The sequence below is a fragment of the Podarcis raffonei genome, chromosome 2, assembly GCF_027172205.1.
Source record: "Podarcis raffonei isolate rPodRaf1 chromosome 2, rPodRaf1.pri, whole genome shotgun sequence".
Taxonomy (NCBI): Eukaryota; Metazoa; Chordata; class Lepidosauria; order Squamata; family Lacertidae; genus Podarcis; species Podarcis raffonei.
Window position 1 is genome coordinate 125694627 of NC_070603.1, and position 25653 is coordinate 125720279.

General features: G+C 54.0%; 2 protein-coding genes across 6 annotated transcripts; one reads left to right on the forward strand and one right to left on the reverse strand.

Annotated features, from left to right (window-relative positions):
• Positions 1-249: 249 nt before the first annotated feature.
• RXRB (retinoid X receptor beta) lies at positions 250-16166 on the reverse strand. Of its 3 annotated transcripts, none has more exons than XM_053378726.1 (10): positions 16062-16166; positions 11893-12125; positions 9753-9906; positions 8339-8518; positions 6183-6415; positions 5466-5595; positions 3699-3831; positions 3499-3590; positions 3226-3331; positions 250-1402 (listed from the first exon to the last, which is right to left on the reverse strand). In XM_053378726.1, the coding sequence occupies exons 2-10, from the start codon at positions 12022-12024 to the stop codon at positions 1255-1257; spliced, it is 1308 nt and encodes a 435-aa protein (XP_053234701.1). In that variant the 5' UTR covers positions 12025-12125; positions 16062-16166; the 3' UTR covers positions 250-1254. The 3 variants fall into 3 exon arrangements, with proteins under 3 accessions (XP_053234701.1, XP_053234700.1, XP_053234699.1); XM_053378725.1 differs by lacking the exon at positions 16062-16166 and adding an exon at positions 15802-15915 and having other exon boundaries at positions 6246-6415; XM_053378724.1 differs by lacking the exon at positions 16062-16166 and adding an exon at positions 15802-15915.
• A 711-nt stretch (positions 16167-16877) lies between these two features.
• SLC39A7 (solute carrier family 39 member 7) lies at positions 16878-25646 on the forward strand. 3 transcript variants are annotated; one of them, XM_053378729.1, is made up of 8 exons: positions 16878-16964; positions 18113-18683; positions 19641-19809; positions 19978-20052; positions 22560-22685; positions 23438-23548; positions 23671-23867; positions 24653-25646. In XM_053378729.1, the coding sequence occupies exons 2-8, from the start codon at positions 18123-18125 to the stop codon at positions 24902-24904; spliced, it is 1491 nt and encodes a 496-aa protein (XP_053234704.1). In that variant the 5' UTR covers positions 16878-16964; positions 18113-18122; the 3' UTR covers positions 24905-25646. The 3 variants fall into 3 exon arrangements, with proteins under 3 accessions (XP_053234704.1, XP_053234703.1, XP_053234702.1); XM_053378728.1 differs by lacking the exon at positions 16878-16964 and adding an exon at positions 17378-17472; XM_053378727.1 differs by lacking the exon at positions 16878-16964 and having other exon boundaries at positions 17949-18683.
• Positions 25647-25653: the final 7 nt, after the last annotated feature.

Below are 25653 nucleotides of genomic sequence, written 5' to 3' on the forward strand. Positions count from 1 at the left end.
CTGACCAGGACACCCCAAGGAGAATGGAGGAGGAGTAAAAACCCAAAGGGATATGGGGGGGGGCACTGGATTCCTCCCCACCGACCTTGAGAAGGTCAGACGCCTAGGTGGGGGGGGGGGAACATGAATCGCATCAACCCAGCTATGCCCACCCCAAAAAAATAATCATAATTTTATTATTTATATACCATCCGACTAGGTTGTCCATGACATTCTTGGGGAGGAGGCCAAATGGGAACATCCTCAACCTTGTTTTTTTTGGGGGGGGTGTTTTTCTGGCGTAGAGAGAAACACATGCATGGAGGGGGGGCTCTCTATTGTCCCGCCCTCCCTCCCCAAACTCCACACCTCCTTGCATAGATGAGGAACAGGGCCACGTCCAAAGTGCTAAACCAGAAATTTTAGGGGGTGAGAGAGGAGAGGGAAAGGGGTTTGCTTAGGCCTCTACCTGGGGGGTGGGATGGGGAGGGAAAAGAATCTAGGAAACCGTATTTTCTGATAACCATTATTGAGGTAAAAACTCGACCACTTCCCCCTACAAGCTTAGCATTCCCCAAATACCTTAGAAACCATTTTTTTCTTTTTTCTTTTTAAAAAAGCGCCCCAACTTTGGGGGTGAGGGGGCTGTCGGCGGGAGGTTACAGTGCCCCTCCCCACATTCTCTAAAATAAAGTCTGTTGCGGGAATCCTCTTTGGGGTCGGGAGCTGCGCCCCAAAAGCCCCCCGCTCGGCCCCTCACAAGCACTGTTTGTCTCCGTGGGGCAAAGGGAAGACCTCTCCCCAAAAGCCTGCAAAGCTCAGAGGTGGGCAGGGGGGGCTGCGCAGGAGACCCACAGCAAAGAGGGGGCTGCCCCCCCAAACACAGTACCATGCCTTTAAAACCCGCATCCCTTCCCCCCGTCGAGGGAGGGGCAAGGAGGTGCTCCCCCAAAGGTAAACTGCCCCCCAACAGCCCTGGAGTGTGTCTGGGAGATCTGGCCAGAAAGCGACCCCTCCCATGTCCCGAACCCCTAAAAATCCATCCGTGGAGGAAGCGAACATCACCTCACTTGGGGGGCTCTTCTGGAGGCGGTGGGGGTGTGTGGGGGCAGGCGTGTCAGGGGGGGAGAGAGGCAGCTGATGGGATGGCCGTTGTCATGGCGAAGAGAGAGGCGAGTGAGGGGCACCCAGTCCAGCCCCTGCCGCGATCCCCACAAAAGCGCCCCCTTTCTTTCTGTCGGCAGGAGTGACTTGGGGGGAGGAGGAGGAGGGCGGTCAGGACATCTGGTGGGGGGCTTCCAGCATCTCCATGAGGAAGGTGTCGATGGGGGTGTCCCCAATCAGCTTGAAGAAGAAGAGGTGCTCCAGGCACTTCAGCCCGATGGATCGCAGCGCAGGAAGACGCAGGAGAAGCTTGGCAAACCTGGAACAAGCGGGGAGAGGTGTCAAAGTTCCCGACTGGCAACGGCGGAACTCCCTGCCACAGGACGCAAGGGGAGCCTCGCTCGGCGGCCGCCCTGCCCTCCGCAAAGGCCGGTTTCCGGACCTTTCCACAGGAGGGGAGCGAGAATATCCCGGGGGGGGGGGGGGAGAAGTTATGGAACTGGGATTTAAAATTTACGGCATGTTACACGCCGAAAGAAAACTATGTGAAAATGATGTGCCGCTGGTATTTAACTCCCAGTAAATTAGCAAAAATGCATAAAACAGGGTCAAACGTACGTTGAAAATGTAGGGAAAAAAGAAGGCAACTTTTATCATGCGTGGTGGACATGTAGGGTATGTGAAAATGATGTACCGTTGGTATTTAACTCCCAGTAAATACCTGCCCACCTAGCAGTTGAAAAGCACATCAAAGTGCAAGTAGATAAATAGGTACCACTCTGGCAGGAAGGTAAACGGCATTTCCGTGCGCTGCTCTGGTTCGCCAGAAGCGGCTTAGTCATGCTGGCCACATGACCCAGAAAACTTTGGACAAACACCAGCTCCCTCGGCCTATAGAGCGAGATGAGCGCCGCAACCCCAGAGTCGTCCGCAACTGGACTTAACGGTCAGGGGTACCTTTACCGTTATTTTGCCTTTAAATTAGCAAAAATGCTTAAAACGGGGTCAAATGTATGTTGGAAATGTAAGGAAAAAGAAGGCAACTTTTATCACATGTGGTGGACATGTAAGGTAGTAAAATAATTTTGGAAAATGATATATAATGAATTGAAAAAAAATGTTTAAAATAACTTTTTCTAAAAACCCCCGAAGCTTTTCTTTTAGGAATCCTAGGTGCTGAAATGACAAAGGAGCATAAAAGACTATTTATGTATGTGACCACAGCTGCACGGATGTTATTGGCCCAGAGATGGAAAGAAGATAAAGTTGCTACCAGAGAAGAATGGCAGGTGAAGTTGATGGATTATGCCAAATTGGCAAAAAAATGACCGGAAGAATAAGAAATCAGGAAGGCCAAATTTTCAAACAAGGAATGGGAGGAAATTTATAATTTATCTCAAAAACCATTGTAATCAACACTGTTAGCAGGACTGGAATAACACGTGCGGCATAATGGTGAACTTTGGACATAATGGAGATGTAAAATATTTGCTGTTTAGTCGTGTCCGACTCTTTATGATCCCATGGACTAGAGCACGCCAGAATATTTGGATTATAATAAAAAATACAAGAGGGAATTATTAACAATAGGACCCACTAAGGGAGGAAGGAAGTCCAGGAGATTACCTGGAATTTTGTTTTTTTGTATTGGGTTAAGGTAAAGGGACCCCTGACCATTAGGTCCAGTCGTGGCCGACTCTGGGGTTGCAGTGCTCATCTCGCTTTATTGGCCGAGGGAGCCGGCGTGCAGCTTCTGGGTCATATGGCCAGCATGACTAAGCCGCTTCTGGCGAACCAGAGCAGCACACAGAAACGCCGTTTACCTTCCCGCCAGAGCAGTACCTATTTATCTACTTGCACTTTGACGTGCTTTTGAACTGACGTGCTTTTTGGCAGAAGCAGGGACCAAGCAATGAAAGCTCACCCCGTCGTGGGGATTCGAATCGCCGACCTTCTGATCGGCAAGTCCTAGGCTCTGTGGTTTAATCCACAGTGCCACCTGCATCCCTAAAATATTGGGTATGTGATTGTAAAATTTGATGTGAAAACCGAATAATAAATATCCCAGGGAAATTTGCCACAGGCGCTGTCTGCGGGGCCTTCCCAGCGCAGCCCCTCACCCCAAATCCCCCCTGCCCGTACCTGCCCTGTTGCTCAGGATACTTCTGTTTGCAGTAGGACTCGAGGGAGGCGTAGACCTTCTCCCGCAACAGCTCCACCTCTCCGGGGTTGGAGAGACCCTTCGCATCTACCGGAGAGGGAGACGGAGGCACTCAGGAAGGGAGAGGGACTCAAGACCCTTCCCAGGCACAGGCCTCTTGCAACCCCCCCCCCAAGGATGAGGGGAAGGAAGGGGGCCGCACAGCCCCCTCCCTGCTGCCCCAGGTGCCCCCAGGCCCCTCCTCTGCCGCTCACCTGGATTGAAGAGGATGATGGCCCTCAGGCAGCCCAGCTCCGTCTTGTCCATGCGCATGTCTCGCATCTTGGACACCAGCTCTGTCAGAACCCTGGCGGGACGGAGGGAGGGCAAGGGGGGTCAGCAGCAGGAGAGAAAAGCCCCACCTACCCACCCCCATCGAGGGCGGCCGCCACCCCCCTCCCGCCTGGGCGGGCACCTGTCAAAGATGGCCCCCACGCCGGCGCTGTGGGCGCTGTTGCGATGGACGTGGAGGCCGGTGGCCAGAAGGATGCCGTCTTTGACGGAAATTGAGCGGTGGGAGAAGGAGGCAATGAGAAGCTCGTTCCAGCCTGGAGAAAGGAAGGAGGGGTTTAGTAATAATAATAATGATAATAATAATTTTTATTTATACCCCGTCCTCCCCAGCCAAGACCGGGCTCAGGGCGGCTAACAACCGATAAAAACAAGATTAAAATACAGCATTAAAACATTAAAAACATTGAAATGCATTAAAACGCAACCTCATTTCAAGGGAAAATCACGCCAAAAACGTTTTTTAGGGGATGAAAATGTCAAGTCTTCACCAAGGCTAACTATCCAGACTGGTCCTACATGGGCCAGAAAAAAAGCCAGGGAATGGCAGGGGATTCGCCTAATTCAGGGGTGTCCAACCGGTTGACTGCGACCAGCAGGTCGATCCCCAGGTGACCGTGGTTGATCGTGGGATCCTGATCGCTCACATTGTTTAGAATCATGTCTCTGCCCCCTCACTCTTTCCCAGAGTGGCGTTTAGTGGGCGTTCCTTTCTTCCCTTCTGTAGCATTGTCTTCGCCTGTTAGCGGCGATTTATTGCAATTCTTCACACTTACTGTTAAAAAAAACCCTCAACAAATTTTGGGACCCCCCCCCAAAATGTCAATAACTTTGGGAAGCCACCCCCTAAGAAAAGGTCAACAACTCTGACCTGCTCCCCTGAAAAAGCTTGACAACTCTGAACTCCCCCCAAAATAATGCCTTTTTTTCTGGGAGTAGATGGCAGTCTCTTGGGAGTTGGACATCCCTGGCCTAACTCAAAGCATTCCAAGACGGTGGCCATCCCCGTCTCCAGTGGGAGGGAGTTCCATAAGGCCATAAGTTGAGACTTAATACAACAGAAAATACTATTTAGCATCTACTGGACTCCCCATCTAATGCAGCTCTTTGCTGGAGACGCAATACGGACAGTGCTTGTTGGATATAAGATGCTTTTACTGTGCCCCACACTTAGTAAGTTTGGGGAGAAAGTGCTGGAATATATCAACAAGACGGAAAAAGATTTTCAATATTATTTTGAACTATACAGTGGAACCTCGGCTTTTGAACGTAATCCATTCCAGAAGACTGTTCGACTTTCGAAACATCTGACAACCGAGGCGCAATTGCAGGTCGGCAAAATCCACTGGAAAAAGCGGAGAAACGAAGCCGTTCAACTTCGGAGGCGGCTTGGAAAACGGAAGCGTTCACTTCTGGGTTGTTGGCATTTGAAAGCCAAAAAGTTCTGACTTCCAAAGTATTTGACAACCGAGGTTCCACTGTATACCCACTGTATGGAAACTGACAATGTGGGGAAGAAAAAAGGGGTTCTCCGTGCCCTAATATGCAGCGTTTATCAACCACGAGCCATAGGGCCCCCAGTATATTCCAAAGGGGCCACAGGTGAAATTATATAATAAGAAAGATTAAAAATAAAACATGTTCTGTTTACAAAGAGAATAGCTCCCTTTTTAACAGTAGGATGGGGGGGGGGGGTAACAGGAAGGAAACACGGTCAGGAAAAGGTTGAGAAACACTGCCCTTATGGTGGCAAGAGAGACTGAAAGGGATGAAGGGGGAGAACAGGAATGTCATAGCTTGGCAGCTTACGGAGGAAGACTCTATTTGGATAAAATGCAGTGGTATTTGGCACGGTCGTCCACAGAGGGTTCCCGGCGACTCCCCCACTCACCCGCCCGCAGCAGGATGACCTGGTCGTCGAGGGGCAGCTCCGAGAAGTGGGGGATGCGCTTGGCCCACTCCACCAGCGTGAAGAGCTGCTTGTCGGCCGCCTGGCAGATGTTGGTGACGGGGTCGTTGGGCTGCAGGAGCAGAGAGAGGGAGGAGGCCGGGACGGTGGGTGGGCAGGTTTCCGTCAGGAGAAACGCCACTCCCCCCCCAAAAAGACACCCCTGCTGTGCAAGAGACCAGCACCCCCAACCCACTCCTGCTCGGCCCCTCATACACCCACTCCCCAACCCAGCTGGGCGCCCCTCAATACCCTTCCCGGAATGGGACCCAGCCCCCTAGTCCAGCACCCTATTGCTGTGGATATTCATTAGATTTAAACACGGCCCTTCACCACAAGAGCTCCAGAGGCCAGCCTGAAAGCAGCACTCGAACCCATGACCAGCGTCCTCCTGTGGCTTCCAGCAGGCGGGTTCCGGGCGCGTTTGTGCCGCCGACGGTAGAGGCTGAGCATGGCCTTTGGGGGCCCCTCCAAAGTGAACCCAAATCTGGCAGCAGGCACCCCTCTCCCGCTGCAGCAAGGAGTTCCGCAGCTGAACAATGCACTGCCAAAGTATTCCCGGGGGACCAGCTCCCCTCCACCGCCCTGGGGCACCGCAGCCGCCACCCCCCCTGCCCCCCCCACGCGCCTCATTTCCCTCTCCCCCCGGCGGGTATTTACCTCGTTGACGTCAAACGTCCGGGGCGAGCGTTCTGATCCCGCAGCACCACCACCCCAACTCACCGAGCTGCCCCCCGTGGCGCCGCTTCCCTCGACCCCCTGGTCCGACTTCTGCTCCACGGCCAGCTCCGCCTCCAGGATCTTCTCCACCGGCATGTCCTCGTTGGCCCCGCCCCCGGCCAGGTCCCCCTCCCCGTCCTTGTCCTTCCCACGCTGGCGCTCCTCCTGCACCGCTGTGGGGGACCCCGGGAGAGCGGGGGGAGAGAGAGAGAGAGAGAGAGGCGGGGGTGAGGGACGAGACGAGGGCAGGTCCCAATCCACCCACCCCCCCAGGAAAGCAGAGAGAGAAGGGAGAGGGAAAAGTCAAGGAATCAACCCAAGCAGAAACTTCATCCCTCTCTCTCTCTCTGCCTCTGGGTCAAACCCGTCGGCTGAGAGAGAGAAGGGGATTCTGGGTAGGCGGGACGGGAGGAGCCACCACCAAGGAGGCCCGGTGGGGCGAGGCAACGCGACCCCCGCCACTGCTCCCCCCGAACCCAAAGGGAGCACGGGCGGGGGCCCCTGCCGGGGAGGGGGAAGGGGTGGAGGACGAACACAGAGATCAACCGCTGCCGCCACTGGGCTGTTGGAACACTACCCCTGGGCTGCCTGGACCTCTCCCCCCCCAGTACCCCCCCCAGTACCCTGCAGGGGTTTGGTTCTACGGCTCCCGCCAACCGCTGGGTTGTGCTGGCCAGAGTTCGAGTTCAACCAAATCTGGATGACGCTGATTTGAAGGACGGAAGGCTCTCTCCCCAGCTACCTGCGCTATTCTGCTATGCCCCGGAGCCCATCGCTGCCTCAGATAGGGGGGTGCAGCTCCCTGGGGGCTCCCACACCGGCCCTCCTTCTCCTTAACCTTCTGCTGGCACGAAACAGGAGTAGGAGCAGCGAGAGAAAGGAGGGTGGGCAACCGGTTCACTGCATAAGCCCTCACTTGAGGAAGCTACCCTCTGGCTAAGAGTCGTCAGCAAGCGCTATGATCTGGCAGGCATCGATCGCAGAACAGGAAGGGACCCCGGGGGCCATCGAGCCCAACCCTCCACAATGCCAGAATCACAGCTGAAACAACACGGCAGAAGAGTCAACTCATGAGAGGGCGGTGCTGAGACAGCCAGTAATGGGCATGGCCCTTCTGGTCAGTTCGATGTCCAGTTGTGGGCACCCCAGTTAAAGAAGTGAGGAGGCAGATAAGCCGCAGAGGACAGAACTGGGATTCAAAATGACCTTAACAGATTGGAGAATTGGGCCCAAGCTAACAGAATGCATTTCAACAGGGACAAACGTCAGGCTGTGCACTTAGGAAGGGGGAAGCAGACGCACAAATATAGGATGGGGGACACCTGGCTTACTAGTAGTGCATGTGAGAAGGATCTAGGGGTCTTGGTGGACCACAAGCTGAACTTGAGTCCACAGGGTGATGCAGCAGCAAAAAAAGCTAATGCGATTCTAGGCTGCATCAAGTCTAGTGTCCAGATCAAGGGAAGTGATAGTCCCACTCTATCCTGCTTTGGTCAGAGCACACTAGGAATACTGCGTCCAATTCTGGGCACCACAATTCAAGAAGGATGTTGACAAGCTGGAAGGTGTGCAGAGGAGGGAGACCAAGAGGATCAAGGATCTAAAAACTAAGCCTTATGAGGAAGGGTTGAAGGAGCTGGGAATGTTGAGCCTGGAGAAGGGGAGACTGAGAGGAGACATGAGAGCTTTCTTCAAATATCTTAAGGGCTGCCACATAGAGGAGGGAGTGTGCTTGTTTTCTCCTGCTCTGGAGGGGAGGACTCGAACCCGTGGCTTCAAGGAGATTCTGACTAAACGTCAGGAAGAATATTCTGAGAAAAGGAGCTGTTGTACTGCGGGACGGCCTCCCTCGGGAGATGGGAGGTTCTTCAGGAGAGGCTGGGTAGCCATCTTTCAAGCTGCGATTCCGGCAAGGCAGCGGGTTGGTCTAGATGATCCCCTGGGGTCCCTTTCCCACTCCACGAATCTACGAGGAAACCGACTCCCTCCCTGCGGCCCTGACTCTCTCCCCTTGCAGCCCCCCTGCCTGCCTGCCCCTGGGAGGCCCCTCCCTCTGCTGCAGCCCCCCCTGCCGCCCCCTCCCTCCCTCCCACTACCTTCGCGCTTCATGCCGGTGGCCAGGCATTTCTGGTAGCGGCAGTACTGGCAGCGGTTGCGCTGGCGCTTGTCCACGATGCAGTCCTTGTTGTCGCGGCAGGTGTAGCTGAGGTCCTTCCGGATGGTCCGCTTGAAGAAACCTTTGCAGCCCTCGCAGCTGTAGACCCCGTAGTGCTTCCCTGGAGGGAGGGCGCCGGACGGACGGGGTGAGCGGGGGCAGCAAGGGGGCCGGGCGGGGCGGGGGGTGGAAGAGGAGGAGGAAGGGCCAGCTCCTCGCCCACCCACCCACCCACCCTCCCCACCCCCAGGACACCTCCAACGCCCTTCGCCTCCCCACCCAAGCCAGAACCCAGGCTCAGCCCATTTTGCAGGGTCACAGAACTGTATACAGGGGGGAGGCACCTAGGCCCTTGCCATAAGATGCAGGAATTTCCTTGCCCTCAAAATCTCCCCAACCTTATCCCCCCCCCCCCGTTTCCCAAAGCATCACCCCCCAAGCAGCCCTTGGCCAACCCTTCCTTCTTCCTTAAATGCGCCACGAATCCAAGACTGTATTAAAGGTAAAGGTAAAGGGACCCCTGACCATTAGGTCCAGTCGTGGCCGACTCTGGGGTTGCGGCGCTCATCTCGCTTTATTGGCCAAGGGAGTCGGCATACTGCTTCCGGGTCATGTGGCCAGCAGGACTAAGCCACTTCTGGCGAACCAGAGAAGCGCACGGAAACGCCGTTTACCTTCCCGGAGGAGCGGTACCTATTTATCCACTTGCACTTTGACGTGCTTTTGAACTGCTAGGTTGGCAGGAGCAGGGACTGAGCAACGGGAGCTCACCCCGATGCGGGGATTCGAACTGCTGACCTTCTGATCGGCAAGTCCTAGGCTCTGTGGTTTAACCCACAGCGCCACCCGTGTCCCTAAGACTGTATTGCCCCCCCTAAAAAACCAGCTTTGCCCAATTTGGAGACCGGGAATCCCATGCGAGGGAGGCAGCAGGGCCAGAATACACCCAACCCTCCTTGTCTTCCTCTGGCAGGACCTCACCCGGATCCAGTCTCTGTGCAGAGCCCAGAGTGACAAAATATCTCCCTCCATGACTGTGGAGAGAGACCAGCCCCTTGCCTGCCACCCCAACCCCTAAGGCCTCTTTGGATTATTATTGTTATCCTTTTGCTAGCCCTCAAAGCGGCTAGGATGATAATGTAACAATATTATTTAAATCCCACTAATAATAATAATAATAATAATAATAATATGGGAATGCAGGGGCTGCTCCTGCCCTCTCTCGACTTCCCAGCTGCCTCCAGCCCTGCCCCCCCCACGCCAGAACTGACTGACCGCCCTGCCCCAAGCGCCTGCCCACCCCCCCGAGACACCGACTCCGCCGACCGGGGCTCCCGCGAGGTCCGCACGCACACCTGACGACCGGTCGCCGCAGATGGCGCAGAGCCTCTTCCCGGGCATGATGGCTCCGTGAGGGTGGCCGGCCACCACCCGCATGCCCAGCGGGGGCTTCACGTCGTCAGAGCTGCTGACCGAGTGGAGTCCCGACAGGTTGACCGTGGAGTTGATCTGCGGAAGGGCCAGAGAGGGGGCTCAGTGGTGCAGCCTGAAGACTGGCCTGACAGTTCGCTCAAGGAGCAGCAATCGGGATGTAAAGCGCTGAACAACTTAGGTCTCATTACCCGCCGAATCGCCTCCCCCAATGCGCCTTAGTTCTTAGTCTATAATAATTTATAATAATAATTTGTTATTTATACCCCGCCCATCCGGCTGGGTTTCCCCAGCTACTCTGGGCGGCTTCCAACAGAACACTAAAATATTAAACATTAAAAGCTTCCCTAAAGAGGGCTGCCTTCAGATGTCTTCTAATTGTCAGGTAGTTGTTTTTCTCTTTGACATCTGGTGGGAGGGCGTTCAACAGGGCGGGCGCCACCACCGAGAAGGCCCTCTGCCTGGTTCCCTGTAACTTGTTATTCTAGTTTATTGACAGTCTGAAAGTATTGCTGTCAATTTCTCTTAGCGTCTTTCTTGTAAGTCGCTTTGAGGCTCGCTTGGGTTTTTTTCTTACAATCAAGCAGGGCATATGAACGAGAGGAAATGAAATAATTTTTCATTTTATTACTGGCATATTAAATTCCTTGCTTGCGTTTTCTGCCATGGCTACCCAAAGCAACTTACAACCCCACAGTACATGCATACTTTAGATGTTTTGTGGGGGGTGATACAATGCAAAATACAAAAATAAAAGCCAAAGGCCTGGTTGGAGAGGAATGTCCGTCCCCCCGGGAGCCTGAAAATGTGTAACGAAAGTGCCAGGTGAGCCTCCCTGGGAAGAGTGTAATGCAATGGGAAGCCACCACTGAAAAGGCCCTGTTCTCACACTACCACCCTCCTGCCTGCATTTAATTCTATTAACATTGTTTTTTATGACAGTTTTCCTTTTTCCTAGGCTGTTAGCTGTTCCTACTTTATCCGTAAGCTGCCTTGATTCCCATCAGGGGAAAAGGCACGGTTTAAATAAATATTTTAATAACAACAGCAATGCTTTGTAGGTCAAAAACAGCACTTTGACTTGGGCCCGGGAACTAAGTGGTCGCCAGGTTTATTTACTTGCTCTTCTGTTTATTTATTTTCCATTAGAATTTGTATACTGCCCTCCATCTGTAGCACTCAGGGAAGCCCACAACATACAATTGCAATATAAAACACACACAAATAATAATAAAAACAATCTCCTTTAAAAGGGCAACAGATGTCAATCAGCCAAAGGCCTGGTGAAAAAAGGAAAGTTATTGCCTGGCGCCAGAAGGTGTCTAATAAAGGCATCAGCTGAACCTCCCTGGGAAGAGCATCCCGCAAATGAGGGGCCACTGTAGAAAAGGCCTGTTCTTGTGTGGCCGCCACCTGGACCTCTCATGGAAGAGGAACACGAAGAAAGACCTCAGAGTTGGGTCCCGGGAGGTTCATAAGGCCTGATCAACCTACACAGACAGACCCACCCCATGCCCAACCATATCTGCCTAATAATAATAATAATAATAATAATAATAATAATAATTTATTATTTATACCCCGCCCATTTTGCTGGGGAAACCCAGCCACTCTGAGTGGCTTCAAATAAAGATTAAAAATACAATAAAACATCAGTCATTAAAAGCTTCCCTAAACAGGGCCGCCTTCAGATGTCTTCTAAAAGTCTGGCAGTTGTTTATGTCTTTGACATCTGATGGGAGAGCGTTCCACAGGGCGGGCGCCACTACCAAGAAGGCCCTCTGCCTGGTTCCCTGTAACTTGGCTTCTCGCAGTGAGCGAACTGCCAGAAGGCCCTTGGCGCTGGACCTCAGTGTCCGGACAGAACGATGGAGGTGGAGACACTCCCTCAGGTCTACTGGGCTGAGGCCGTTTAGGGCTTTAAAGGTCAGCACCAACACTTTGAATTGTGCTCAGAAATGTACTGGGAGCCAATCATGGCGCAGAAGGCACAGATCTTGACTCCCAGCCCCTTCGCTCCCCTTCACCCAGCTCCCGGAGGGCGGTGGTGGTGAGCAGTATTACCTGGGGGCTGCTGACAGGTCCGTAGCCGATGGAGGGTGTCGCCGGGAGTCCCGGGGACCCCATGGAGGAGCTGATGACAGGGAAGGGAGAGCCCAGGCCGCTGATGGAGGTGGTCATGGCGGAGCCGATCATGGAAGGGTGCAGGGGAGCCGAGGGCTCTGGCAGAGGGGAGGCTCCAGTGCCTCGCAGCGGTGGGGAAGAACTGAGAGAAGAGCTATCCGGACTCCGGCAGCCTGGAAGGAGGGGGGAGAGAGCGTTAAAGGTGACTCTCGCCCCTCTGTGCTCATAAAGACACACACCGGGGAGAGACCCAAGTCTGAAATGAGCCCCCGCAGCCTCCACCCCTTCCGCCGTTTCCCCAGAACTGCTCACTCCGGATATTTTGCAACCCTGCAAGAGGCGCCACGAGACTCTAGGGCTTCCTGGCCGCCCGCCTCTGGTGGGGAAGGAACCCAGGAGACCGGCGCCCAGGCGCCTTCCCTCCCTCCCTCCCTCCTGTGCGCAGTCAGAAGCTGGAGCTCAGAGAGAGCCAAGGAAGCCAAACGCTGGGAAGTTTAGAACAGATTGATTCTTTTTATGGAACCTCCAGTCCCAGAGGCAGCCTATCTTGATTCCTAGCTTCTCAACGCCCCCCTTGGCCTGATCCTGCAGCAGACTCCTCTTACATTCTTATGTTCTACTCTCTTCACCATCAAGCGAGAGGTGAGCAAATCCTGCGGGGATAAAAGCCCCCACGTTGGGCACAAGACTCCTGCATTGCAGCAGGTTGGACCAAATGACACCCCAGGGTCCCTTCTCACTCCGCAATTCTATTGTTCTCTGCTTCTTCACATGGCCTGCTCTGAGTAACCGCAGAAGCTCGGTGGGAGAGGGAGCTGGTGGATTGAGCAACTGCCACTTCCTCCTTCCTTCAAAACAAGCTGCCACTTTGGGATCGTTCCCACACAACTTGCGCACCCCCACGCAGCTTCCTCCCCGCGGCAGGGCCCGTCTGCCCCGGACTCTGCCCCCTTCTCGTTCCTAGTAGTGCGACTCACGCAACACGTTGGCGATTAATATACACAGAACAATAATTATACATACTTTATCAACCTTCTGAGAAAAATACAAAACATTACACAAAGCCACAAAGACTTGCGAACTACCCAGCCTAAAATGCACTTGTAATGTCAGGTTTCAATAGATTTTTCAAATGCTTAACTCAGACTTCTAGATACGTTCATGAAGAGACCAACAAAAGGTAAATTCGGTGATATCCACAATACCGAGAGATGCTAGTAGAGTTGTAAATAGAGACAGGCCGCTGTTCTGTACTACAGAAATTTTGATTTTATGTATAATGAATATGTATTTTTGATTTAATTGATCATTTAGAAGTGCATTAAGCTATTTCTAATAAGATTTGGTTTGAATTATTATCAGTGAATATCAATACAGTGGTACCTCGCAAGACGAATGCCTCGCAAGACGAAAGAGTTTTTCGTTTTTTGAGTTGCTTCGCAAGACGAATTTCCCTATGGGCTTGCTTCGCAAGACGAAAACGTCTTGCAAGTTTGTTTCCTTTATCTTAAAACTGCATTCCTATGGGAAACCGTGCTTCGCAAGACGAAAAAATCGCAAGACGAAAAAATCGCAAGACGAAAAAACTCGCAGAATGAATTAATTTCGTCTTGCGAAGCACCACTGTATACGTATCACGACTTTGAGATTAGACCACTGAAGAAGCCCAGAAAACTATCTTGGGAGTGGGCTACCTGCAAGCCCCAGTTAAAGGGCCCCATTGGGGGCAAACAGCAGACTTTTGATTACCTGGGCTGCCAGGGCGAAACAGCTGCAAAGCCCTTCTTGTTCCTGGCAGAAGGGCACACAAACCCCAGCCCTTCTGCCAGGAGCCACCTGCGCAGCAGACAGTCTCCAAGCGTCCTGTGGTGGTGAGTTCCAGGGGGCCCAGGATCTCCCGCCCCTCACAGGGATCGGCACAAAGTTATTCAGAGCAAGGTGTGCGTGCCTCTTTTGAAAGCCCTCCATGCTTTGGGGAGCATGGGTGGAAGGAAATGGGGCTGGGCTGCTTTGAGGCAGCCCAGGTCCTGAGACGGGGAACTGGGGTCTGGCCGGGCAGAGCAGCCATTGGGACCGTCTATGGAGGCCACACAGACCAGAAGGACATTAGCAGAGCCTCGCTGCTAGACCAGGCCAAAGGGGGCCATCTATCTTGCCCACAATGGCTGATCAAATGCCCCAGTGGGGAACCAGCAAGCACCTCTCCCCTCCTGAGGTTTCCAGCAATCAGTATTGGATCACAATGTTCACAACTCACAGATATATAATCTAATCGCCAAATGGCACCTTAAAGCTAGGTTATGGTTGCCACAATGGAATGTCCAGGCATCTTTTATTTTTCCCCAGTGAGGTTTGTTGTTTTTATTATTCATTTCATTTCTTTACATTCTAAAGAACAAATCTCAAAGGCGGCTTGAAGCACGTTCACACATCAAACAAAACCATCCAGGATAAAACTAATTCAATCTTCCAAGAGAAATGTTTCAGATCCTTCTCTAAGCGACATTTGACTTTCTTAATATTTATTTATTTACCTACTTAATTTACATAGCTGCTCCACAGCAGAAGGACTCTAGGAAGCCAGTGGGGGGGACGACGGTGAGAGTGTCAGGCGAGGGCCTGGCTTGCGGGGTGAACTTGGGCCAGTCACAACCTCTTTCCCCACCTCGCAGGGTCGTTGTAGGGAATAAGGGTGTACCATGTACTCCGTGGAGAAAAGGGCGGGATATAAATGTGGTAACTACACCCCACTGTCTTCCCAGAATACTTTAAAATATAAACTGATATAGAAATGAAATGAAAGATAATACATTTCATTGGGGGGAAACAGCGCCTAGACAATCCCTTGTGTGGCAACCAAAATATAAGTTTCAAGGTGCCATTTGGGTGATCACCTTATACACCTGAGCTTCTAACACTGGTGTTAGGAAGACTGAACTCTCCCCCCACCTTCTACGTACACATCCCTCCCCTCACAATCTCAGTTTGGGTTTTGTTGCTTCTCTGGTGGCAGAAAGGACCTTGGGCTGCAGTTAAATCTTGCCTCAGGGCCCCTGTGCGTCTATGTTGGTGCAACATCTAACTGCCTGGGAGAGCTCAAGGGGTGCAGAGGCCCACCATGGCCAGATCCTGCTCCTCCAGCATCTTCCGCAGCCCAAAAGGAGGGGCAGGGCGAGGGGGCTGCTCTGAGAGAGCTTCCCTAATCCCACTTGCAAAGGGGTTGGGCTAGATGACCCTCTGGGTCCCTTCCAAGGCTGCAATTCTAGGATTCTTCTTTTTAAGCAAGGGAAGTGAGGAGGAGGAGGGGGAAAACTGCACCATTTGGGTCTCTGCCTGCTGCTGCTGCTGCTTCTCTTACTTGCGGCTGCAGGAGTCTTAGAAGACATCTGAAGGCAGCCTTCTTTAGGGAAGCTTTTAATGCTTAATATTTTAGTATTCTGTTGGAAGCTGCCCAGAGTGGCTGGGGTATAAATAATAATATATTATTATTATTATTATTGTTGTTGTTGTTGTTGTTGTTGTTGCCAGGAGCAGCAGCAGCAGCAGCACTTCCCAAGTCATTACTATTACTGTTATTAATTAGATCTGGCGCTTCACCCGGAGATCAAAGGCAAACAACGGAAAGGCAAAATGCACAATAATACAGGGAAACAGAATCAAAGCAAAGCCTTATTCTTCTCTGCACACGCGAACACGGCGCCCAAATCACAGCATCCATCCCGACACACCACCAGGCAGATGCCCCCGGTCCCTAATCTCCTTTTGTGGTGCGAAGGGGGGGTGAGAGGCCCCTTCTGTTTGGGGGGCTAATCACGTGCCCGTGCGGGGGAGGGGCGGGCCCCCCTTTACCTGCTCCGGCCCGTCCCGGGTCTGCCATGGCTGCTCCGCGGGCGGATCCCGAGGGAGGCCGCGACCCCGACCCCGCCGCCGCCGCCGCCAGGGGCTCCGGGCCTCGTCCCGACGCCCACGACGCGGCCTCCCCCCTCCCTCCTGGGCCTACCCACAATGCCCCTGGCGCGCAGGCCCCGGCGCCCCCGCCGCCCCTGCCTCGGCCTCCGCTGGGCCTCTCCGCCGGGCGCTGCCCTCCCCGCGGCCGCCTCCTCACCCACCATGCACCGCGGGGCCGCCGCCGCCACCGCCTCTTCCTCCTCCTCCTCCTCCCGGGCGAAGGGGCCTCGGGGACAGGGCCAGACTCCCAGCAGGCACCGCGCGGGGCCAGGAGAGCGGGTCGCCGATTGGACGAGGGCGAGGGGGTTACCCGGCAGGCACCGCGCGAGGGGCCGAGAGAGAGGGGGGCCGCGCTCCGCCCGCCCGACAGGCGCAGGGCCAGCCTCCCACAATGCACCGGGGCCTCCCGGATGCGAGGCGTTTCCCGGCAGGCGCCGCGCTCACCGAAAGGGGGCGGGGGCGGGAGGGGAGAAGGGGCGGGGCCTCTCACATTATAATACAATCTCATCATATATAGAAACATTTGAGTTATGTCATATTATTTTATATGTAGGCACATGTATGCATATTATATAATGCACTTATGCATATATATACATATATCTAGATATAGATATAGATAATACGTGCAAAAGTGTAATATGATACGTATATAGCATTATAAATACAGGCACGTATATAATAATCTATTTGAAGCGACGCCTCACTCTGCCCTTAACAAACATGGCGCCGCTCGTCCGCGGAAACGGCCGTTAAACCCTAAGCGGTCGCCATCTTTGTTGAGGGCAGGGTCCGTCGCCACCGGCGGCCGCCATTTCCCCCGTTCCTACAGTTCTCGCGGGAGGGAGGAAAGAAGGTGCTCGGCCGCCATTTTTGTCGCGGGCAGTGAAGCTCCGTAGGCGCCATCACAGGGATGGGCAAAGGGGGTGATTATTACCACTTTTTTTGAATGGAGGAAAGAGGCGGGGGGAGGGGGAGTTCCCGCGATGTTTGGGGCTTGGTGGGCGGGGCTCTGCTGCCACGTCAGGCTTCAGGCAGGAGATAGCGGATCCGGAGAGAGCCGGGTGAGAATCCTGCTCGCGGGGGGAGGGATTACCGGGGGGAGGGTTCCTCGTGGCCCATAGGGGGTGGGGGGCCTGGGATGGGTGGGGGTCCCTCGGGGAAGCTCCCCCCCGTTTGGGGGTGGGTGGGGCAGCCTCCGTGTCTGCAGAGGGACCCCCCCCCTCCGTGGACCCCCGCGAGGGGGTGGACTAGATGCCCCCTGGGGTCCCTCCCCACTCTCAGCCTTTCCCTTCCTGAACGAGGCCCACCCCCCATCTCCCTGCGCTTGGGGGTCCCCTTTCTTTGCTGCCCCTCCCCCTCGTGCCCTCCGTCTCCCAACACGTCTTTCCCCCTCTCCTTCCTGAAAAGCCAGCCCTGGGGCGGAAAACGCACCCGCCCCCTCCCTGGGGGGCAGGAAAGGGGGGCTGGGCTGGGGGTCCCAAGCCAGGGCATGGCTGCAGGACAGGCATCCTTCGCAGGCTCTTCTGCGCCTGGGTCTGATCCTGCAAAGCATCTTGAAAAGGGGCCCAGGTGATAAATCTGAGTTTCTGACATGCGGGTCGACCGGCTGCTTGAGCCCCCCCCCCCCTGTGTGGGTCAGTGTCGTTCCTTAAAATAAGTTGCCCCAACAGAAAGTCTAGTTGCCCTTTGGGGGGCAAGGGGCTCTAAACTCTTGTTTTTCAAATGACGAACTGTGATTGAATCTCAGTTAAATACCTGGCTAGTTTAGACGACAACCTGAAGATCTTTGAGAACTTAAAGGAGGAAAGTCTCTCAAGCCCTAATGGTGACACGAGTCATTCACAACATAGAAATATTATTCCCAACAGTGAGTGGGGGGTGGTGGTAAGAGAAGACTAGCGACAACAATTAGCTATGACGTCCTTCGCTCCTCCTCCTGCACAGAAAAAGCCATTTGGTTCCAGAAATCCATTCAGATTGTACAGATAAAGTATAATGGATGGAATTCTACAGGTTGGGGTCTGAGTGCGAGAAAACAGACCAGATCCAAGAATCCCCAAATGCTGGATATGCTAGGTAGCATCCTGGCACCCGGGCATCTTCACTTGATTGCCGGCAGTCGAAAGCCAGGGGCAAAATGCGCCTGGCCCCTGGCTAATTTCGAAGGCTGGTGTGGTTGTGCAGCTCTTGACCTTCCTTCTCCCCACAGATCCGGCGCCATGGCTGCTAGCAGGTTGTTCGTGAGCCCCCAGCCCACGGACGTGGCCACCGCCGTGGTGCTCTGCTTGGTGCTGCTGTGGGGCACCTCCGCGCAGCACGAGGGCTTTCACGGCCACGCTCACGAGGACTTCCACCACGGCCACAGCCACGCTCACGGCCATGGCCACACACACGAGGATATCTGGCATGGCCAAGCACATGACGACGGGCACACGCACGAGCATATCTGGCACGGCCACGATGACGGCCACGGGCACACGCACGAGGGTATCCGGCACGGCCATGCTCACGAGGACCACCACGGACACAGCCACTCGCACGGGGGCCACTCGCATGAAGGCTTGCACCATGGGCACTCGCACGAGGATTTTCACCACGGACACAGCCATGGGCATGAGGGCCACCACCATGGTCATGGCCATTTCCACGACGGTCCTCACCACCACAGCAACTCGCACGAGTCTCCTGCTGGCGGCCCCAGCAAGGCCCAATCCTTCCCTGGGAACGAGAAGCCTTTGCCAAGGAGGGGGAAATTGGAGCCGCTGCAGTTGTGGACTTACGTGAGTGGTTTCCAGCAAGAGGAGACAAAGGGTCTTCCTGGATCCCTTTCCCCGGGCTCTGGGTGGGACGGGGGTCTTTTGCTCTTTCTGGGGACGGGAGACACCAGCAGCGCTTTCCCATCTGCGTTGTCTTGGAGGCAAGTTCCACATACCCAGTGGGGTTTCTTTCCTCATAAGTGCCTTTAGCAGGGCGGCCGTACAGAGAGCCACCATCTTGTTGATGGTGAATTCTGCGCCATCCCTTTTGCCCATTTTTTTATTATCCAACGTTATCTCCTGGTCTGCCCCACGGAGGACCTTAAGGTCCATAAACAGCAACACCCTAGTGGTCCCAGGCCCTAAGGAAGTCAGCTTAGCCTCAACCAGAGCCAGGGCCTTTTCAACACTGGCTCCGGCCTGGTGGAACGCTCTGTCTCATGAGACCAGGGCCCTGCAGGATATGATTTCTTTCCGCAGGACCTGTAAGACAGTTGTTCCGCCTGGCCTTTGGCTTGGAGCCAATTTGATTCCCTCCCTCTCTTTCTTTTTTCCTTTCTCCTTCTGTGATGGAACTCCTATTTGGGGACTTCCCTGGCTTTCTTCTGGCCCACGTAGGACCAGTCTGGATAGTTAGCCTTGGTGAAGACCTGATGTTTTCATCCCAAAAAAATTTCCACTGAAATGAGGTTGCATTTTAATGTTTTAGTGTTGTATTTTAATCTTGTTTTTTAAGTTGTATTTCAATCATTTGTTTTTATATTGGGTGTTAGCTGCCCTGAGCCCGGTCTTGGCTGGGGAGGGCGGGGTGTAAATAAAATTTAATATCATTATTATCTGTTTTCAGTCTGCAAAAGAGGGGCCCTCACGAGTCCCGCATTGTAGCGGCCTGGGCTGGCTGGCTCAGGAACTCTGGGGTTGGGCCAAGGGGCCCCTGCTGGCTGTGGGGGTGACCCTCTCTTTCTCTCCCCCCACCTGCAGGCCATTGGCGCCACTCTCCTCATCAGCGCTGCCCCGTACTTCATCCTCTTCCTCATCCCGGTGGAGTCCAACACCTCCCAGCACCAAGCCCTCCTCAAACTGCTGCTCAGCTTCGCCTCGGGGGGGCTTCTGGGAGACGCCTTTCTGCACCTCATCCCTCACGCGCTGGGTGAGTTGAAGGGCAGCCCCCTGGTCCTGCTCCCTCCGCCCTGCCTCTTGTTTGGGCTGGATGGCCTCTTCCCTCCCCTCCTCTCATCCGAGTGAGCTGCGATCCTGGGGGTTGGACTACATGGCCTTCAGGGGTCCCTTTTACTCACCCGTTTCTTCTCCCCTCCAGAGCCGCACTCCCACCACGGGGAAGGCGCAGGACACAGCCACGTGAAGCCGGAATCCCACGGGCATTCTCACCAGGGTAAGAACTCGGCACTGTGGGGGGAGAGGTTTTTGCACTACAATTCCCAGAATCCCTAGGGAGCCCCAAGCAGCGGCCATGGATGATGGGTGTTGTAGCCCAATGACATCTGGGGAGCTCAGGTGGAGAAAGGCTGAGTCATTGCAGGAGAGAGCAAACATTTATTCATTTATGATACGATAAAATAATCTTTATTGTCATTGTCCCATACAGAACAACAAAACTGAAAAAATCTACATCGGACATTCAAAAACTGACAAGCCTGCTATCCCACCCCTAAAAACTCTGATACCCCGTAGTTAAATACAATATACTCCCATAGAGACTACCTTACACTACCAAAATCGCATTTGGATAGAAACTGTTTCTCCGGCAGCTAGTCCTAGTCTTTATAACCCTTTACCTTCTTCCAGAAGGCAGAAGCTGAAAGAGATCATTTCCGGGGTGTGCACTATCCTGCGCTATCTCTGCAGGTAGTTTAGTAGTTTACCTGGACAATTTGCACTCCACCCTTGCTTCAAAACGTGCCACACCTGAGCTCAATTGAAACAAGACAGTCTTACAATTTAAAGGATGGATGGTGGTCAATAGATTGAGGTTGAATCCTGACAAGACAGATGTACTGTTCTTGGGGGACAGGAGGTGGGCGGGTGTGGAGGACTCCCTGGTCCTGAATGGGGCAACTGTGCCCCTGAAGGACCAGGTGCGCAGCCTGGGAGTCATTTTGGACTCACAGCTGTCCATGGAGGCGCAGGTCAATTCTGTGTCCAGGGCAGCTGTTTATCTGGTACGCAGGATGAGTCCCTACCTGCCCACGGACTGTCTTGCCAGAGTGGTGCATGCTCTGGTTATCTTCCGCTTGGACTACTGCAATGTGCTCTACGTGGGGCTACCTTTGAAGGTGACCCAGAAACTACAACTAACCCAGAATGCAGCAGCTGGACAGGTGACTGGGAGCAGCCTCCGAGACCACATAACACCGGTCTTGAAAAACCTACATTGGCTCCGAGTAGGTTTCCAAGCACAATTCAAAGTGTTGGTGCTGACCTTTCAAGCCCTAAACAGCCAGTATACCTGAAGGAGCGTCTCCACCCTCATGCTTCAGCCCTGATGCTGAGGTCCAGCGCCGAGGGCCTTCTGGCGGTTCCCTCCCTGCGAGAAGCAAGGTTACAGGGAAGCAAGCAGAGGGCCTTCTCGGTGGTGGCGCCTGCCCTGTGGAATGCCCTCCCAGTAGATATCCATGAAATCAACTTTCCTTTTCAACTGTATTTTTATTGCTGTGTATCAGTAACAACAATCATTAAATAATTATTTCTACCCCACCCATCTGGCCTGGTTTCCCCAGCCACTCTGGGCGGCTTCCAGTACATATAAGAACATAAGAAAACATAAGAAACATTAAAAACCTCCCTATCCAGGGCTGCCTTCGGATGTCTTCCAAAGGTTGTGAAGTTATTTACACCTTTCAACATAAGATGTAATAAAAACTGGAGAAGAAAGATCAGAAACAAACCAAGAGAAAAGGGAAAAAATACTTTTCAAAGATGTTTGAAGGCAGCACTATTTATGGAGGTTTTTAAGGTTTGAGCTTTCATGGTGTTTTTATAAAAATTTTGCTGTAAGCTGCCCAGAGCGGCTGGGGCAGCCCGTTCAGATGGGTGGGATATACCGTATTTTTCGCACCATAGGACGCACCGGACAATAGGACGCACCTTGTTTTAGAGGGGGGAGAACAAGGGAAAAAAATTCTTCCGCTCTCTGCCCACACCCCTTCAGGTGTGTGGGGTGCGCACCGACCCCTCTCGCTCTCCAGGCTTCAGGTTCCTTTCGACCTGCTCTTTGGGGCTGGCGGGGGGAAGCCCACCACCAGCCCCAAAGAGCAGGTCAGGGAGCAGCGGAAAGGCGCAGCGGAGAGGCTGCTGCCATAGTCACGCGTCACTTCTCCAGCTGGGAGAGGGTCCCGGGGCTATGGCTTCTTTAGCCCCGCGCACGCTCTCCCGGCTGGAGAGGTAACGCGCGCCTATGGAGGCTCCTGCCATAGGCGCGCGTCACCTGGGAGAGGGTCGCGGGGGGCTTCTTTAGCCCCACGCGCACTCTCCCGGCTGGAGAGGTGACACGCAGCTATAGAGGCTCCTGCCATAGGCGCGCGTCACCTCTCCAGCCGGGAGAGGGTCGCGGGGGGCTGCTTTAGCCCCGCGCGCGCTCTCCCGGCTGGAGAGGTGACACGCGGCTATAGAGGCTCCTGCCATAGCCCCGCGTTACCTCTCCAGCCGGGAGAGGGTCGCAGGGCTATGGCGTCTTCGCTCCATAGGACGCACACACATTTCCCCTTCATTTTTGAAGGGGAAAAAGTGCGTCCTATAGAGCGAAAAATACGGTAAGTAATACAATTATTGTCATTATTATTAAAATAGAAACCACCAGGGGCAAGGGTCTGATCCGTCTGCAGTCTCTTCTTTCTCATCATCTTCTGCTCATCTCCCCCCCCCCCCCCGGCCTCCTTCCAGGTTCTGAGCACCAGCACATGATGTCGGTGGGCCTCTGGGTGCTGGGGGGTATCGTGGCCTTCCTGGTGGTGGAGAAGTTCGTCCGGCACGTCAAAGGAGGCCACGGACACCACAGTCACAGCCACGGTGGGTGCGGCCAAAGCCCCGGGGCCAAATCTGCCCCCTGCGCAAGTTCCTCGTTTATTCGGTTCTTTGTTCGATTTATACACAGCCCTTTGGCCAAAGATCTCAGGGCGACGGGCAAGATAAACTTGCAAAAGGATGAAGGAATTTGGGGAAATGATCTACAACGAGCTAAAAAAAACCGTTTTAATTAACCTTTCCCCCAAAACCGGCAGCCTTTCTCCTGGGGATTATGGGCGTGGAGATACCGAAAGATTCAAGGAGATTATTTATGTATGGCAGCGAGAATGTTGTTAGCCCATTGTTGGAAAGGAGAGAAGATACTGACAAAATTGGAAGGGCAGACGAAACTGTTAGAATATGCCGAGATGGAACCGTGTAGATCAAAAATTCAACAGAGAATGGGATAATTATATCTAAAAGATCACTGTAAATATCTAAAAGGTCATGGTAAACATGTAAAATCGTTGGCAGGCTTTGAATGATTCCTGCAACGTGTCCTAATCCTTGGATGCATTGGATAATTGTAAAATAGATTATGTTTAATATGCAGCCAGTATAAAAACAGGTTGAGGAGGAGGGAAGTTTCAATATGGGAACAATTTACCATATTTCCAGCTTTTCTGTTCTACTTTGTTTATCTACATTATCAATGGAGAGTTGCAGCTGTGATTCATTGCATGAAATTAATAAAGATTAATTGAAGTGGGGGAAGATAAACTTGTTGCCGTGGCTTTATCTTTCTTCCTCCCCAGTTCCCAAAGCCAAGAGCAGCGACGACGAGGCAGAGAAAGAGCCTTTGCGGGGAAAGACGTCGGAGAAAACCGCAGCCCCCTCCCAGGGGAAGCAGAAGCCCCCCGACTCTGGTGAGGTGGTGCATTTGGGCGAGCCCTGGATTTTTTGGGGGGGAGCGATTGGGCTTTTCTAAAATGGGGGTTCCAGGGACACAGCCCCGCGACTCACTTTCTCTCCTCTCTCCCGCCCCCAGCCATGCGCGTGTCTGGCTACCTGAACCTGGCCGCTGACTTTGCCCACAACTTCACGGACGGGCTGGCGCTGGGGGCGTCCTTCCTGGCGGGGGGCACAGTGGGGGCCGTCACCACCCTGACGGTCCTGCTCCACGAGGTGCCCCACGAGGTGGGCGACTTCGCCATCCTCGTCCAGTCCGGCTGCAGCAAGAAGAAGGTAACGGATCTCCCTGGCGGGGATGGGTCGAAATACGTATATAACAATAATAATAATTTATTATTTATACCCCGCCCACCTGGCTGGGCTTCCCCAGCCACTCTGGGTGGCTTCCAACAAAATATTAAAATGCAAACATTAAAAGCTTCCCTAAACAGGGCTGCCTTCAGATGTCGTCTAAAAGTCTGGTAGTTGTTGTTCTCTTTGACATCTGCTGGGAGGACGTTCCACAGGGCGGGTGCCACCACCGAGAAGGCCTTCTGCCTGCTTCCTTGTAACTTGGCTTCTCGCAGTGAGGGAGAACCGCCAGAAATCCCTCAGCGCTGGGCAGATAGGGTCTCAGCCTACGTACCAGATGGAGCTGGTAGACAGCTGCCCTGGACACAGGATTGACCTCCACCTCCATGGACAGCTATGAGTCCAAAATGACTCCCAGGCTGCGCACCTGGTCCTTCAGGGGCACAGTTACCCCATTCAGGACCAGGGAGTCCCCCCCACACACCCGCCCCCTGTCCCCCAAAAACGGTACTTCTGTCTTGTCAGGATTCAACCTCAATCCGTTAGCCGCCATCCATCCTCCAAGCGCCTCCAGACACTCACACAGGGCTTTCACCACCTTCACTGGTTCTGATTTGAAAGAGAGGTAGAGAGGTTGAGCCTCCTTAGAGAGGGGCAGTCTACCTCTGAGCACGAGGCACTGGGCAAGAAGAGCCTTAGGGGGGTTTCCCATCTGGCATTTCCGGCCGCCCTGAGTGAGACTGTCCTCCTCTTTTCCCCTCTGCCAGGCGATGAAGCTTCAGCTGGTGACGGCGCTGGGCGCCCTGGCGGGCACGGTCTGCTCGCTGCTGGCGGAAGGCGTGGGCGAGGCGGCCACGGCCTGGATCCTGCCCTTTACGGCCGGCGGCTTCATCTACGTGGCCACCGTCTCGGTCATCCCCGAGCTGCTGCAGGACTCGGGGCCGGTGCAATCGCTGCTGGAGGTGCTGGGACTGGTCGGCGGAGTCGCCATGATGGTCTTCATCGCCCAGTACGAATAGAGTGGAGGGGGGGACAGGGAGGGGGCCAGGCGCCCGTTTGGGGCAGCGGAGGCGGGACCAAGGCGAAACGGACAGCCCGGCCCCCCACTCCCTCTCCAGCTCCATCTGGGGTCCAGACATTTCAGCCACTGCAGCACACCTCCCTTCCTCCAGGGGGCGCTGTGTTGGTGCTGCAGGAAGAGGAAGTGGAGAAAAAACGACCAGTCTGGGACTTCCCGGGAGGCCAGCTCTTCTGCTCTGCTTGGAGATAGCAAAATGCCCTTTTCTATAGGGCAGGGGTGGGGGGTAGGAAGAGAATTTTAGGGTTCTCATGTGTGTGTGTTTGCGTGTCTGTCCTCTTGGCCCCGAATTGTTGGGGTTGGAGGCTCGGAAGCAAGGACCAGGAACATGGGGGACCAGGGTGTGGGGTATGGGGGAGCCATGATTTGGGGAGGTTGGGGGTCAGAAGAAATCATGCTTTTTTTGCAGGAGGAGCATAGTTGCTGGCAGCCAATAATGGAATATTTGGGCGCAGCTCTGAAGGGGGGAGCTGAGGGCGTCACAGTGGGGACCCCCCTCTGCCCCCCCAAAGGGAACCAAACTGCGCCCCATAGGAGAATTTCCCAAGGGGATCTTTAGAAAAGCTTTTCTGCTACTGTAAAATTCGACTCCTGGAGGTCTGTTCTTGCTGCCGAAGCCAGGGCAGAAATCCTGATTTATACTCCGAGGAAACGGTGTGGGGGGTTTAGGAACGGACTTTCCGTGTACAT

Bases quoted from the DNA above. Each gene is read 5' to 3' on its own strand.
- SLC39A7 (XM_053378727.1), top strand. From the start codon at position 17,964: ATGCTGGATATGCTAGGTAGCATCCTGGCACCCGGGCATCTTCACTTG. The intron at 18,684-19,640 runs GTGAGTGGTTTC...CCCCACCTGCAG, and splicing joins CGCTGCAGTTGTGGACTTAC to GCCATTGGCGCCACTCTCCT. The intron at 22,686-23,437 runs GTGGGTGCGGCC...CTTCCTCCCCAG, and splicing joins ACACCACAGTCACAGCCACG to TTCCCAAAGCCAAGAGCAGC.
- RXRB (XM_053378724.1), bottom strand. From the start codon at position 15,829: ATGGCAGACCCGGGACGGGCCGGAGCAG. The intron at 5,596-6,182 runs GTAAATACCCGC...CTGCTCCTGCAG, and splicing joins GGACGTTTGACGTCAACGAG to CCCAACGACCCCGTCACCAA. The intron at 3,832-5,465 runs GTGAGTGGGGGA...TCCTTTCTCCAG, and splicing joins GGTCATCCTGCTGCGGGCGG to GCTGGAACGAGCTTCTCATT.